Raw genomic sequence first — 14,847 nt, forward strand, 5'->3', positions numbered from 1 at the left:
ACGGGAACAAGGGATGCTATAAAGCAGAATGAAGCTTTGGGGTCGGTTGCTACATTACAAGATTTGACAGGCCTTTGCCAGCCTTCAGCTTCTTTGTGTCTTTCGCATAATAGAGAAACACAAACTGAGCAGCCCGAGATCTGGGGGCTGCACTATTAGGCAGAGCAAACCCTTTGCAAATGCGAATAGTATTGTAGCATCCTGTCAGGCAGTTACACAAAAAAGGATGTTGATTTTCACATGAACCAGAACAGACCCATTGTAGAGAGCTGCAGTGAATGTGCCATATCTAAACACCAAGCGCTGCAGGCAATCACACTGGAGATCTGGCAAAATGCTGTTTTAAGAATTCTGAAATACCTGGAGTAGACTGGTCTTGCAGAACTTTCCTCATATTTAGAAAGATTAATGACGGAGAATGGCATTAAAATCAACTGTTAGTTATTGGGCTGGATGCAGGACTCGCTGGGTGAAAGTCTCTGGCCTGGGCTACGCAGAGGCCAGACTAAGTGTTCATAATAATCTCTTCCAGCCTTAAAATCTAGGAACATCTTGGCTGGGACAGTTCCTGTATGGTGGAGGCAGCAGTAGGTGCGCTAACTGTGGTTCAGGTTGGCTGGAAGGCAGAGCAGACACTCCAAGGATCGTAGCCAAATCTTGGTCTACGCTTCCTGCCCTTCTGGAAACGCACTGGTTTTTAGACCTTGATAAATGAAGTATTGCAGCCAGTTGCTTCCTGAGAAAAATAAAAGTATGCCCGGGGAGGCAGCATACCAGCTTGTTGGTCAGTGACAAATTAGTACCGGGATTATAAGGTTCCCTGACAGTGATCCCAAGACCCCACAGACTAGTTGGGTGAGGATGTGGGGCCAGCTGTAAACAGGACAGATTGGATCATTCACAAAGCACATTCCTGCTGCTAAACTCCATTCTACACTTCACATTCACAAAAACAGAGGGACCATCACAACTGAGATGTTTAGTGTAACGAATTCTGTTACAGAAAAAGATTCCATAACAATCACCAAAAGGGCCTGACTCAAAGCACAATGAGGTCCGTAATTCTGAACTGATTTCAAAGGGCTTTGAATGAAGTCCAGAGGCCTGGCATTCCAGAAGTGTTTCCATTTCTCAACAAGAGACCAATGAAAACCTATTAGTGAGCTTTATTATACACTTGAACATATGAGGAATATCCTTATAAGATTTATGCGGCGTCCCAAACTCTGCATATCTCACCCTCTAGAAATATATTACATGAACTTTATTTATTTTTCAGTCATAGCTGTGTTCACCTAAACTATCAGATGAATTGCAACTAGTAATAGCGAATAAAAATGCCCAAGTGATCAAATATGTAACACCGCACCTCTCGCCGGCTAAGAGATCAACTTGTTTCTTCTATTTCAAGTCTGACTACACTCTAGATCAGAATGCTTTGCTTTCAGCACATTTCTAGGTCTTTTAACTGTCCTGTATCTGAACCTCTAGATAACAATCTCTAGAAGAAAGAAGTCAGTGTACTTGAAAAATAAGCAACATTTCTGAAATGCTTTTGTTACTTTTTCATTGAAGAAATTCCCGAGAAAGCCTGGATACATTCGTTCACCATTACATGAATGGGAAACGTCAATGCCAGGTAATATGTTTACAGGATAACAATCGCTGTGCATTGGAAAGGAAATCACCCCTACTGTAGACAGCTGAGGGGTCAAGAATGAAACGATATCATCTCTCACAAAGCTGCACTAATGTTATGGCTTAATCTTTACTGCTTGAAGTATACAGAAATTACAGTTACATTACACAGCCTCTGAGAGGTGTCATGTTTAATGTAAAAACATTACATGCTTTTACAAGTCTAGTGCAATCATAAATATAAAGTGCTGGGAATGTAAAAGGTCACAGTTTAAGGTCATTTCCCATCTATCTGCTAAAGTCTTTGCCATACTGGTTTTACTTGTCACAAAATATACTGTGTTGGGTAGCTTGACTTTTTAAAGTACATAATGAGTTCTTGGATAATTTGCTCTTTCCCTTGTACAAATCATAATGGTAATTAAAGTAATTTTATTTTAATATAGTTTCAAGATAAAATGTAGGCAGCAAATCTCTCTCATTATGCTGGTTTTAGATAATTAAAAGGAAAAATCCATTAAGCATTTTCTTTGCACTCAGACATCTTCATAAATGTCTAACTTCTGGTATTTTACCAACTGTAATCTGTCTCGTCTGGTTATATTGCTGAATGGCTAATCTTTAATTACTGAAGAGTTAAGCACAACCTCCTCCTAAATAGCAACTCCTTCCCCAGGCAAAAACCACTAACAAAATATCAACATAAAATCAGCTCTGGTGAACAGGTAGGCTGGTTTCGGATTGGCTAAGACACAAAATACACTGGCACGACCAACCAGATAGCATCTTTTCAGTGAATTCAGATCTAGGTCATTCTCTCATTTGTTTAAAATTGCATATTAATGTAATAACTGGCACAATTCTGCCCCTTTCAAATTTCTACTGTCTTGCGTGAGAATTCCTCTGAATGACATTAATTTCCTGAAAAAAGACAAACCACCACCTTCCTTAATGCAAGAAGAACTTTAAAGAGGCAGGAACACGTAAAACCAACTGGTGAACGTGCACAGATCAGGAAGTACATGCTTCACTTCTGTTTTGCTTTCTGAACGTTTCAGTATTTCAACTGGTCATTTAATTTTACAGTGAGATTGTTAGCAAGGTACAATCTGTTTAATATAATTGACATGCCCTCTCAATTATCAGAGGGAGCTGTTAATCTGTACTGTATACTCAAGGCCCTTCATTTGCTGTTTTTATTTTGTTTAAAATTTACCAGGAATTTATAAGTGTTTATTACAAAAAATAAAAAGTGGATGAAAATCAGCACAAAAAACGAACTTCACAGGTTTCTGGGTAAAGAAGGCCAATGGCATTTTGCCAAGAAGGCCAATGGCGTTTTGGGATGTATAAGTAGGGGCATTGCCAGCAGATCGAGGGACTTGATCGTTCCCCTCTATTCGGCATTGGTGAGGCCTCATCTGGAGTACTGTGTCCAGTTTTGGGCCCCACACTACAAGGAGGATGTGGAAAAATTGGAAAGAGTCCAGCGGAGGGCAACAAAAATGATTAGGGGACTGGAACACATGACTTATGAGGAGAGGCTGAGAGAACTGGGGATGTTTAGTCTACGGAAGAGAAGAATGAGGGGGGATTTGATAGCTGCTTTCAACTACCTGAAAGGGGGTTCCAAAGAGGATGGTTCTAGACTGTTCTCAGTGGGGGCAGATGACAGAACAAGAAGTAATGGTCTCAAGTTGCAGTGGGGGAGGTTTAGGTTGGATATTAGGAAAAACTTTTTCACTAGGAGGGTGGTGAAACACTGGAATGCGTTACCTAGGGAGGTGGTGGAATCTCCTTCCTTAGAGGTTTTTAAGGTCAGGCTTGACAAAGCCCTGGCTGGGATGATTTAGTTGGGGATCGGTCCTGCTTTGAGCAGGGGGTGGGACTAGACGACCTCCTGAGGTCCCTTCCATCCCTGATATTCTGTGATTTTATGAAATATTGATGTTAATATTTTGGGACAGGAGGACAGAAAAAAAGCAACAAATGGAGAAAAGTCAGAGTATTGAAAATAAAAGCAGTTTTATGCTGTGGTTTTATTTAATAAACTATACGTTAACAGTCTGTGCACATAACACACGTGTGTATCTTCCACTACACTGCCTTACTTTAACAGACAGCCTCACATTTACACTTAGACTAACTCATTACTGTAAACACATCTACCTAACGTACGGGACTGGATTTTCCCAACGTAATCAGTACTTTCATGTACTTGAGTGCGCCCGAAATTTGGGTGAAAAAAAATGAGTAAAAAAAATAAGTTTTTATAAAACCCAGGAATTTTTCAGTAAAAATCAGCACAAACGGACAGTGAAGGGCCTCGTACATACCACAGTGCGTTAAACTACTTCAGTGAGGAGAGGTAAAAAATGGTGACCTACCTTTTCGTAACTGTTGGTCTTCAAGATGCGTTGCTCTTATGCCCATTGCATTCCAGGTGTGAGCACACCCACGTGTACGGTCGTCGGAGATTTTTGCCTTAGCGGTATCCATAGGGTCAGCTGTGGCGCCCCCTTGAGTAGCCATGCTATCAAGTTCAGGAGACTGCCATGGTCCTGGGACAGCAGGTCCGGACAGAGAGACAGCCGCAGTGGGGCGGCTACCAAAAGGTCCAGCAGCGTGCTGAACTAGTGCTGGTGAGGCCACTCGGGCTATCAGGATAACTTTTGCTTTGTCCTGTTTGACCTTCAGGAGGACTCTGTGGATCAACGGCAGCGGTGGGAAGGCGTATATCAGGGCCCCCCACCATGGGAGCAGGAAAGCCTCTGACAGGGAGCCCCTGTCCATCTCCCGGAACAAACAGAACACGTGGCATTTCCTGTTCACGGGACATGAACAAGTCCACCTGGGGAGTCCCCCACTTCCGAAAGATAATACTGACTGCCTCCGGATGGAGCGACGACTCGTGGCGAGATGAAAAGGTCCTGCTGAGGCGATCTGCAAACGTTCCTGGCCCCGGGCAGATGCGAGGCCACCAGATGAATGGCATGCCACACACAAAAGTCCCAAAGGCGGAAAGCTTCTTGGCAAAGGTCCGAAGACCTAGCTCCACCCTGCCCCTCAGGTGGGGCAAGACAGCCTGGCAGACCAGGCGGACTGCTCTGAGCTCCCTGACTTTGATATGGAGGGCCAGATCGTCTCACAGCCAGCGGCCTTGTGTGCTGAGCCTGCCAGGTCTGAAGCATAACAGACCAGGTCAGTGACGGGGCCAGGGCCACGAAGGGAACTCCCTGAAACTGGTAGCGTGATACGAGTGGGGTAGATGCTGAAAGGACGTTGAACACGGTGTCCACCTGCTCGGCCATCTCCTCCACCTCTAGGCCCAAGTTCTTGGCCACCCGTCAAAGAAGGGCCTGGTGTTCTTTAAAACCGTCTGGCGGGCTGGCCCTCAAGGGTCCTGTGACCACCTCGTCCAGGGACGAAGATGATGACTGTACCACCGGGGGAGGCCCAGGGCATCATCCACCGTGGGGGAGGGAGGTTTGGGGTGGGTGCAGTATCCTCTGAGCCAGGTGCCGTTGGTACCGTCAAATGTTGCTCTGAGGCGGCGGCAGGTACACGGTGCGAAGGGGGCATCGTCATGACAAGCACACCCCAGACACTCCAATAAGGACACTGCGCTGGCCACTGGCCATGCTGCCAAGGCAGCGCCGCTGTTGTCGACGCAGCCTCGGGTGCCCAATTGTGACGATGGGATCTGAGCGAGGGGCTGAACTGCCCTTCCATGCCAGAGGAATCCCCTTCCAGTGACCATGGTGGGGCTGTTGACACCTGAGTCTGCCTGCTGACCGTTACGGTAAGAAGGAACTGAGAGGGCGTAGGGCTGGCGGGGTCTGATATAGCAACACATGAGCGTGGCACTCAAGGTGACGCCACTGCTGACCCTTCGGATACCACTAAGGCAAAAAACTCCGACGACTGTGTGTGTGTGGGCCTGCGCACACTTAGAATAGAATCGACATGAGCAAGGACTTGAAGAGTTTTGTTAGTAGAAGCCTGACATTAAATCAAAATAGTAAAAGATGTAACCTTTTATTGGTACAGGTACTCCTGTGTCTATGATTTAGGCTTTGCAAAACAGGTAAGCAACATCTTTAATATCTGTGTTACTTGTCAGGGTTTTTTTTTTATTGTTTTCGTAACATTTTCCTGAATCTTCACGGCATGGTTTAGCACTCCAGAATGCACCTGTTGATAAGCTGACTTCCATTTCATCATAATTCTCAATTCCATTGTCTTACTAAACATCTGTGTGGTATAAGAGAATCTAACCAACATTAAAGCCTGATACCCAGTGTAAAAGCCTGTGAGAATTTCACTTACACTGAGAAAAAGATCTATGCACAACCAAACCATGAGAAAGCTGATAAGCTTCTCAAGCAGGGACCATGTCTGGTTTATCTGTAAAGCACTATGCCTATATATAGTGCTATATTAACACTACTGGCGAAATACTGTAGTTTATATATAAGGCCCATTGGGTTTGGTTTTTATTTTATTTACAATTTCCTGGGAATTTATCAGTCTGCGTAAAAAAATTAAAAACAGGTGAAAATCGGTAAAAAAAAAACTAAAAGGAGGGGCCAGAAGGCAGGAGAGGTGAAGGGATTGTTCCACTTCCTGTGGGTCTGGCTCTGCAGCTGCCAAGCATTCTTGGCTGCCAGGACCCGACTCCCTGCCACTCTGCATGGGGCCATGCTGAGTCAGGAGCGGGCTCTGTCTGGCAGGTAGAGCAGACTGGGGTGGTCACCGGGCTCCCTGCCCATCTCCGGGGGAGCGAGACCGGCAGGGAGCTGGTGATAGGGGAGCAAGTTAGGCAGGAAGCCCCTCTCAGCTGTCGGGTCCCAGCTCCCTGCCTCTCACGCCTCCTCTGCACAGCAGCAGCCACCAAACGGCCTTTACCCTCCTCTCTGCAGCTGGGCCGCGCCATTCCGTGGGGGCTTTGAGGGGGCAGAATGTGGGTTAAAACTGGTAAAACCCAAATCCTGACTTTATCAAAACCCGGGGATTTTTCAGGAAAACCTGACAAAAAACAGAACCAAAGGGTGTTATTTATACATTAAAAGAGTAGCCATATTCAGCAACTGCATAACGCTCCATGTTCCTAGATCTCAAAGCACATTACAAAGGTGGGGTACCTTTATCATTGTTTTACAGATGGGGAAACAGCCACAAGGAGGTTGAGTAACTTTTCAACTGTGCATACGACATGAACATTTTGTGTTCAAAGCCTGAATTTTATTATTTTCCTTTCAATTACATCTGCATTCAATAAATACCCAGCTTTCGAGGAACACATGATGCTAAGTCTCAGATCAGCAATAAATTACAACCAAAAAGTGTACTGATATCATGCTGGAGAAAAGGTGCGTACTGACCACTGGATGTGACATTTTGCAACATTCACACTACACAGAGATTTCAAACAGTGATCTTGTCAAGTAAACGAAAAAGGGTTTTTGTACAGAGAGGGATTTCATACAAGTACAGACTCATTCATGTGACAGACAATCTAGGGAATCTGCTTTCCTTCACAGTTGTGGAAACAACTTAAACTTCTGAAGTTACCCACAGTCTGTGCCAAAAGATCATATAAACCAATTTACCTTTTTTCTAAAATGCACTCATTTTCCTGTAATCAAGTGGTTTTAAGTAAAAAGAAGCCCTAATGCTCAATCTGTTAGAGTATTTTGCCATGTTTAATTTTAAGCACCATTGTATGAAACACTACATGTTAGTTTTTTTACACAGTGGTGCTTAAAGTTTTATTTTTGATTATCAAATGTTAGGGGTTTCCTGTTCCAGTTGCTCTCTGTGTCTGAGAATCAAAACGATAAATGTTCTTACATACTTATTCCTTCTTATTCTCAATTACTAGTAATTCAAACCATTTGCCTCTTTCAGAGGGAAGAATACAAGGCTATGTCAATTTCCTAACCTACATTTTGGGGTAATTGCACAATGAACTGTTTTGAACCTCCTCTTCCAGGGCAGTATTCAGCACCGTTTGTCAATTCTAGCTGGATTACTACACTTGTATTAAGAGTGTCTGGAGAAAAATAAAAAAGGGCTTTAAAAAGTCATCGGACATCTGTGAAATTGTATTTAGATCATTTTCTTAAATCTGTCTCATTGACAATTATAACAGCAATAGAAGCTAAGTTGAGATATGTAAAAAAAGAAGATGTTCATTTATGTGGGGCTTATATTATACAAAATGTATAACTGGCAGACGAGATAACAGAAGAAACAAGTAAAATCAAGTGAGCAAAATTCTATGTGACACCTCAAAGAATTGGTGAATATTTGTTTAATCCACCAAGCTCTTGTATGTCACTTGCAGACTGCGTTGGGGGCAATCTGACAGACTGAAGAAATGACCACCACTGAACGTTTATACCCGTCTAAACTACACAAAGCAAGTGGCTATGAAGGGATCTTGTGTATTACACGACTTTAAAGCAATTTTGGCCTTAAAGTCCCCAGTAAAAAGAAAATATATTAAAAAAAATCTGGTTTTGATCTTTTTTTTCTGAAATGTTTATTTGAGAGGGTCAAACCAAGTCAGTTACACTGTTAAATTATTTTACTGTATTACCCACACACATAATTAGCTTACTTTCCAACAGGATATGGGAAAAGTTAACAGGAAACCCAGTTAGTGTCCAGGCAACCCCCAAAATGAAATGTGATTGGCTATGATTCAGCATATCATCATCTACTAGGAAAGCAGCCATAAAACGAGCAGCTGTTGACATCATTTCCTGAGCCAAACTTTTTAAGGAGTCAATGAATGACAGCCTGTACTTTTCAAAATACAGGAACTGGCAGAATTCCTTGGATGATAATGCTCAAGCGCAAGTGCTTAAGTAAAGTCTCTCTCTCTCAGATCTCCCTTCTCACCACAATGTATTTAGAGGTGTACCCTAGTGATTGAGGATGCTTCACATACCGTATACAGATACAAACAATATTAGTTAGAAGGGCATTCATTCATGTATGTACAAATGATAACTTTATTTCAAACTCCCAGGATTATTTGCAGGCAAGAAACTGACACTGGATAAAAGCACGGTACGAATCTGCTCCAGTACGGCCACACTAGACCGCAGCCAAGAAATAAAAGCCTCTTCTTCCTCTCAGGAACAGAACTTAATTGGGCAACTTTGGCGTTCCCTCCTCTCGTCATTTCAACACAACAAAAAATGGATTCTGCGGCCACGTTTGTCTTGCTTCAAAAATTCAAATGGGAGGTTTTGTTCAATATTTCTCAGTCCAATGGGAGAAATTACTTCCCTCATCCCCTTTGACATCGCAGGATGCTTCAAAAAGGTACGATAGGAAGAAGAATGGGACAGAACAGCCATTTCATTCAGTCTTCTTTGTGCAATGCATTTTGGTAAAGGCCTGCATTCTTATGGTAAAAGTGCAGCTGAAATATAAAAAGGCAATTAATGTAATTAAAAACAGGTGCAATTATACTATACAGTTCAGTCATGATGCCTTATATACTCTGAGAATTAACACAAGAATTAGGTGATGGACATGAATGAAATCTGAAAATGACACTCAGATCTGAGTGCTGACAATAATAATTTTCGCGTGCACTATCTAGCACTTTTCATATAAGGATCTCAAAATCCTTTACAAAAACAGAGGTATCGTCACATTTTGATTACAATGAGCTATAACCGATCTCACATTTTAATGTTGATACAAACTGTGCACTCAAAGTGTATCTTAGAGCTGTTTCATGAGACCTGAATAACTAACCTAGAATTGTAGCTGTGTCAGTCCCAGTATATGAGAGAGACCAGGTGGGTGAGGTAATATCTTTCATTAGACCAACTTCTATTCATGAGAGAGACAAGCTTTCAAGCCATACAGAGCTCTTCTTCAGGTCTGGGAAAGGAACTCACAGTGTCAGAGCAAAAGCTCTCCGACTACACCTACTACAAAGAACTCAAAGATGACCCCATACCACAGTTTACCCAGAAACTTAAGGATATCATCAAATCCTTCCTCAAACACCTCCAAGACAAACTCATTCCCCACATACCCACCCCTTCTACATACAAGGGAAGACCCATCATATCTGGCCATGGCACTCTTACTGGAGGAATACTGGGACTCATACAAACCAACCTCAAACCACTCACCACACAAACGGCCAGCTTCCTCCAGGGTACAACCAACTTCCCTCACAAATGTCACAATATTAACAGGCTCCCTCAGAACACCATCCTCACCTCCATGGATGTCATTTCCCTACACATCGATATCCCTCAATGACGGCACGACTGCCTGCCTCCAATATTTACAAGACAATGGACAAGCCTCACATATCCACTCCAAACACATCACCAAATTCATTCATTTCATCCTCACCCATAACAATTTTACATTCAAAACCAAATATTTTGTCCAAACCATGGGTACTAGGATGGCTCCCAATATGCCAACCTCTTCATGAGCCACCTTGAAGAATTTCTGGACAAATAAATGTACCATGACACCAAATGATATACCTGAGATATATCGATATTTTCATCTTCTGCACAGACAGCTTAAACTCCGTCACAGATTTCCACCACAACTTCAACTACCACCACACACCCATTAACCTTTCTCTGGAGCACTTCCACATGAGCATCAACTTCCTGGACACCACAATCAGCTTCAACAATGGAACCCTAGAGACAACTATATACAAGAAACCCATGGATCAGCACACCTACCTTCATAGACCCAGTAACCACCTCAAACACACCAAGAAATAGGTTATCTACAGCCAAACACTCAGATAACACGGAAGATGCTCAGAGGAGAAAGTCTGGGATATACTCTTAACACACTTAAAACTGCCTTCGCCAAGCAAGGATATACCACAAGAGAAGTAGATTGTATCATGGAATGGGCCACCCAAATACCCCAAGAGAACCTGCTTCAATACAGAAATAAAAACCTTCTCCAACCTCACACCCCTAGTTGTCACCTACCACCCCACACTGGAACCCATACAAGGTGTCAACAACTACAACGGATACTCTATTTTCTTGAACCTCCACTTCTGGCCTTCAAACAACCCCCCAACCTCTCCATGCTCATCATCAGAAGCAAGCTTTCCTCAGACCAGGACACACCAACTCCAAGTGGCATCAGACCCTGCCAGAACAACAGATACAAGACCTCTAGTCATATCTCTACTGCTACAATGATCAACACCCCCCACAACACAACTTTCAAGATTCATAGATCCTACACATGCCTATCAACACGCAGCATACCTCATCCAGTGCACTCAATGTCCCAGCAACAAGGATGTGGGTGAAACCAGACAATCACTATGCCCTCGAATGAACTCAAACAGGAATATGATAAAAGACAAAAACACCCTATCACTCTATATCTGACCTCTCAGTCCTCATTCTCAAAGGAAACCTGCACAACACTTTGAAATGACAAGCCCAGAAGCTTAAATTAATTACTCTGCTAGACGTCAAAAATCATGGGCTGAACAGAGATACTGGATTTATGGCTTATTACAGCAATCTGTAACCCTCTAACCCTCTCTTTTTGTCCTATGACTACAGAGGTGTTTACAGGCCACTCTACCTTGAATGGTCCGTTACAATACGTGTTAACTCTTTATGCTAAACAATCTGTTTCACCTTGCATTTTGCTGTGACATTCAGAGTATGTTTCCCAGACCTGAAGAAGAGCTCTGTGTGGCTCGAAAGCGTGTCGCTCTCACCAACAGAAGTTGGTTCAGTAAAAGACATATTACCTCACCTCCCTTGTCTCTTTAACCTAAAAGCACTTACACTATATCTCACATTCTTTTGCTGTTATAAAGACTAGAATCATAGCACTGAAAATTGAAATCAAAAAGGAAAGAAGCAAGGGAAAGCTGTAAAATGAAATGGATTTTCAGGAAACAATTTCCTTCAGCATTGTGTGTGATGGGTTGTTCTGTGTGCAGAGAACAGTAAGAACATTGTACCTGCTTGAACAATCTACTTCTCCTGATGGAGGGCTTCAATGAAGGCTTCAAGTTTTTCCTGGATTTCCCGAACTTTTTCTAGAAGATTAAAAAGATTGCCATTCAAATTTCTTGCTATTTTATTGAGGATAGATACAAAAAACCTCAACTATACAGCAGAACAAAATCCGATTCTGTAAGCAATCATTATCCTAAATGTTTGATGCACTGAATGCCTTTGTGAACAGTGTCTGCATCAGACAAAAATACATACACTATCTCTTCAGGCTGTTTTTTTCTTTAAAGAACTTTTCCAAGTATATACCTTTCTCCATAAATGCTAATTTAATAATTCCAAAATGCAGCAAAGCAATCTGATACTGAAATAGCTATGTTTTGAAAAGCTCAGATTTCCACTGGTTCACACATGTCAAGTCAACTGTGCATCTGTTGTTATACAGCGGGAGTTGTTATCCATTAAGTAAAGTGCACTAATCCCTCTCTCTTTTAGCCCAATATCATTATTCTCCACATTAGTAGCACAAACACCATTAATCATTCAAGAAACAGTTAAAAGCTAGTGACCTAACAGGTAGAATTTCAAACAATCAGACCTCAACGTGCAATACACCTGGTACAAAAGACACAGTGCTTGAAGTGAAGAATCCTATCCGAGCTGAATATTCAATTACATATCTACGCTTGGTCCCTTGCATCTCAGCACTGACCAAAATGATGCAGTCAGAATTATATTCTGCAAAACCTCTAAATCTGGAATCATTTTCCCCATCAGCAAAACCACTAGCAGGACAAAACTACATGCAGTTACTGAAAACAAAATGTCAGTAGGAAATTTTAAAAAACCCAAACCCTTGATTTTTTTTTTTTTTTTTACCATCACTGTGTCCCTCTCTCCCCCTCAAGATCTTGTACAACACCCTTCACTGTAGTGTCTACATGTTATATGTAAACTGCAGTGACTTACAGAACAGACTTTAAAACTTAATGGGATTGAAAAGCCTGCATGCTTTTCTCCCCCTGCTTGAAGCTGCTTCTTGTAAACCAGTGGTTCTCAAACTTTTGCACTGGTGACCCCTTTCACACAGCAAGCCTCTGAGTGCAACCCCCCCATATAAATTAAAAAACACTTTTTTTATATTTAACATTATAATAAATACTGGAGACAAAGCGGGGTTTGGGGTAGAGGCTGACAGCTCCAACTCCCTGAGGGGTCACAACCCCCAGTTTGAGAACCCTCTGTTGTAAACCTACGTAGAGCCAGTTACTCCTTTTTAAGTGTGTGAAGGAAAGGGAAGAAGTGGATCACTGCACTTAGAATAATCCGGAAATCAAGCGTTCAGCAAATGTGTGCAAATGTTCAAATCTAGTTTTAACAAACTAAGAATATCATCTGGGATAAAGCCCCAAATTCCCTTTGTGAGGTTACAAGGGATGCTTCTGGTTATCTTCTTCCATTAGTAGTTTTCTTCATTTTCCCAGCTACTTATTACATTTTAAAAAACCGAAGTACATGACTGAACAGGGTACGTGTGCAGCTGGGAGCAAGCACCAAGTGTGATCACCCAAGGGAGTGTTTGTAGGAGGTAGCTAGGAAAAATAATAGTTTCATCTAGCAATGAAATGACCTAATCCTCATACTTTACACCAAAGTGTGTTTCAGAAACAAAAACAAATTAATCATTGTAGGATAAAAAGGACATCTCAGCGGACCAGATTTTTAAGAGTGATATAAAATATACTCCAATAATAAAGAAAAATTCTGCAACTGAAACAAAGCTGTTAACATTATTTGGCTAGCATTTGAAATAGATACAGTCAAACAAGGCAGTCAGCTTTATTTCATGTTAACAGCCTGGCCTGGTAAGCTCTTGCTTCGGTCTCTCTATGACCTCAACCTCAAGTTGGCTGGACCACCCTCTTGAAGACCAGACATAGTTTAGTCTCCTAACCAACTTTGTCATGGGGCATTCTAATGAGCAAAGAAAGGATCTGTACACCAGAGTGAACTTAGTGATAGTGTGTGCTGACCTGTGTTCCTGGCTACCCTACACTGGGCTAAAACTACCAAAAGGCATTTCATTAAAGACTTCAGGCAATCTTAGTCTATACTCGTCCTATACACAGTGATGAACATGGGTGTCTGAATGTTCTCCAGAGCTAAAAATTAAAATAATGAGATGTATGGTTTTCAAGTGCAGCTTTCTCTCCAATCCCCTCCGCCCCCTGCCTGGGAAATGACATGTATGTTTGTTTTGTTAATCTGAGTGCATTCATATGCATTCCTCAGAAGTAGTGCTATTCAGGGCAACCAAAGTCTTGGAGCTTGAGACAGTCTTTTAGCTATCCTGGGTCCAGCTAATTTCTAGTCTTGCAGATACGGACAGAGGGTAAATTCCAGTAGGATAAGGATTGTACCCCAAAGACTTAAAATATGACTGGAGATGAGCCCTCAGTAAAGCCATGTTTCTAAAGACAACGTGCTACTGCTGGATTCAAAACTGCTTAAAGATTGTTTTTTTGTTTCTGCGGGCGGGGGGGCGCGGCGCACAACCCAGATATCTTTCAAAGGCTAATTTTGTATTATATTTGACAAACGCATCACAATTATTTTTGTAATTATGATGTATACTTCTTGCTTGGGGAGTAATGTAATTCTGAACTACTTATTTTTAGTTTGGGTTGCTTTATTCAGTCCAACATTCTTTCCTCAAATATGATTTTTATATTGATCAAGTTATTAGTCTCATTGAAAGCAGACAGATTTAACAACATTAAATGCAAATATTTTTCCTGTTCAACCCTTGGTTAGTGAAATAGTCCAGTGCTGGAAATTCACAACATCAACAAAATCCATAATTTATGAGTTCACCCTTAAAAAAAAATGTGTGTGTGTGGGGGGTCGGTTTGTGCCAACAAGATCTACTTTAATTTTTCGATCAAGGCATGTTAAAGTACCAGGATAGCCAATGTTTATTCCACCAGAATGCAGTTCAGCAGTTGTGTTTGTTTAGAGAACAGACATACTAAAGTTGCCTCCATAGTTATCATAAGCACTTTATCAGTTTTTACACCTGGATAGAATTGAAGTGACTCCTTAACTGTAATAATTATGAGGTCTTTAAGTAACTTAACTCTTTGAAAAAAAAATTTCTTAAATAAAACAGTTAAAAAGTCTGTCAAGAAGTTATAATATATTCATA

At 41.8% G+C, this 14,847-nt stretch overlaps 1 protein-coding gene across 4 annotated transcripts in view; it reads right to left on the minus strand.

Annotated features, from left to right (window-relative positions):
• Positions 1–6,868: 6,868 nt before the first annotated feature.
• Positions 6,869–14,847, minus strand: part of OPA1 (OPA1 mitochondrial dynamin like GTPase) — an 83,696-nt gene continuing 75,717 nt past the window's right edge. For 3 of the 4 annotated variants that reach the window (XM_074963326.1, XM_074963327.1, XM_074963329.1), the window contains 2 exons: positions 11,648–11,725; positions 6,869–9,076 (listed from right to left, as the gene is read on the minus strand). In XM_074963326.1, coding sequence (XP_074819427.1) covers positions 11,661–11,725 — 65 coding nt within the window. In that variant the 3' untranslated portion in view covers positions 6,869–9,076; positions 11,648–11,660. The remainder of the gene's footprint in view (positions 9,077–11,647; positions 11,726–14,847) is intronic. The other variant, XM_074963330.1, reaches the window with a different exon arrangement.

This window comes from Natator depressus, chromosome 9 (genome assembly GCF_965152275.1).
Source record: "Natator depressus isolate rNatDep1 chromosome 9, rNatDep2.hap1, whole genome shotgun sequence".
Lineage (NCBI taxonomy): Eukaryota > Metazoa > Chordata > Testudines > Cheloniidae > Natator > Natator depressus.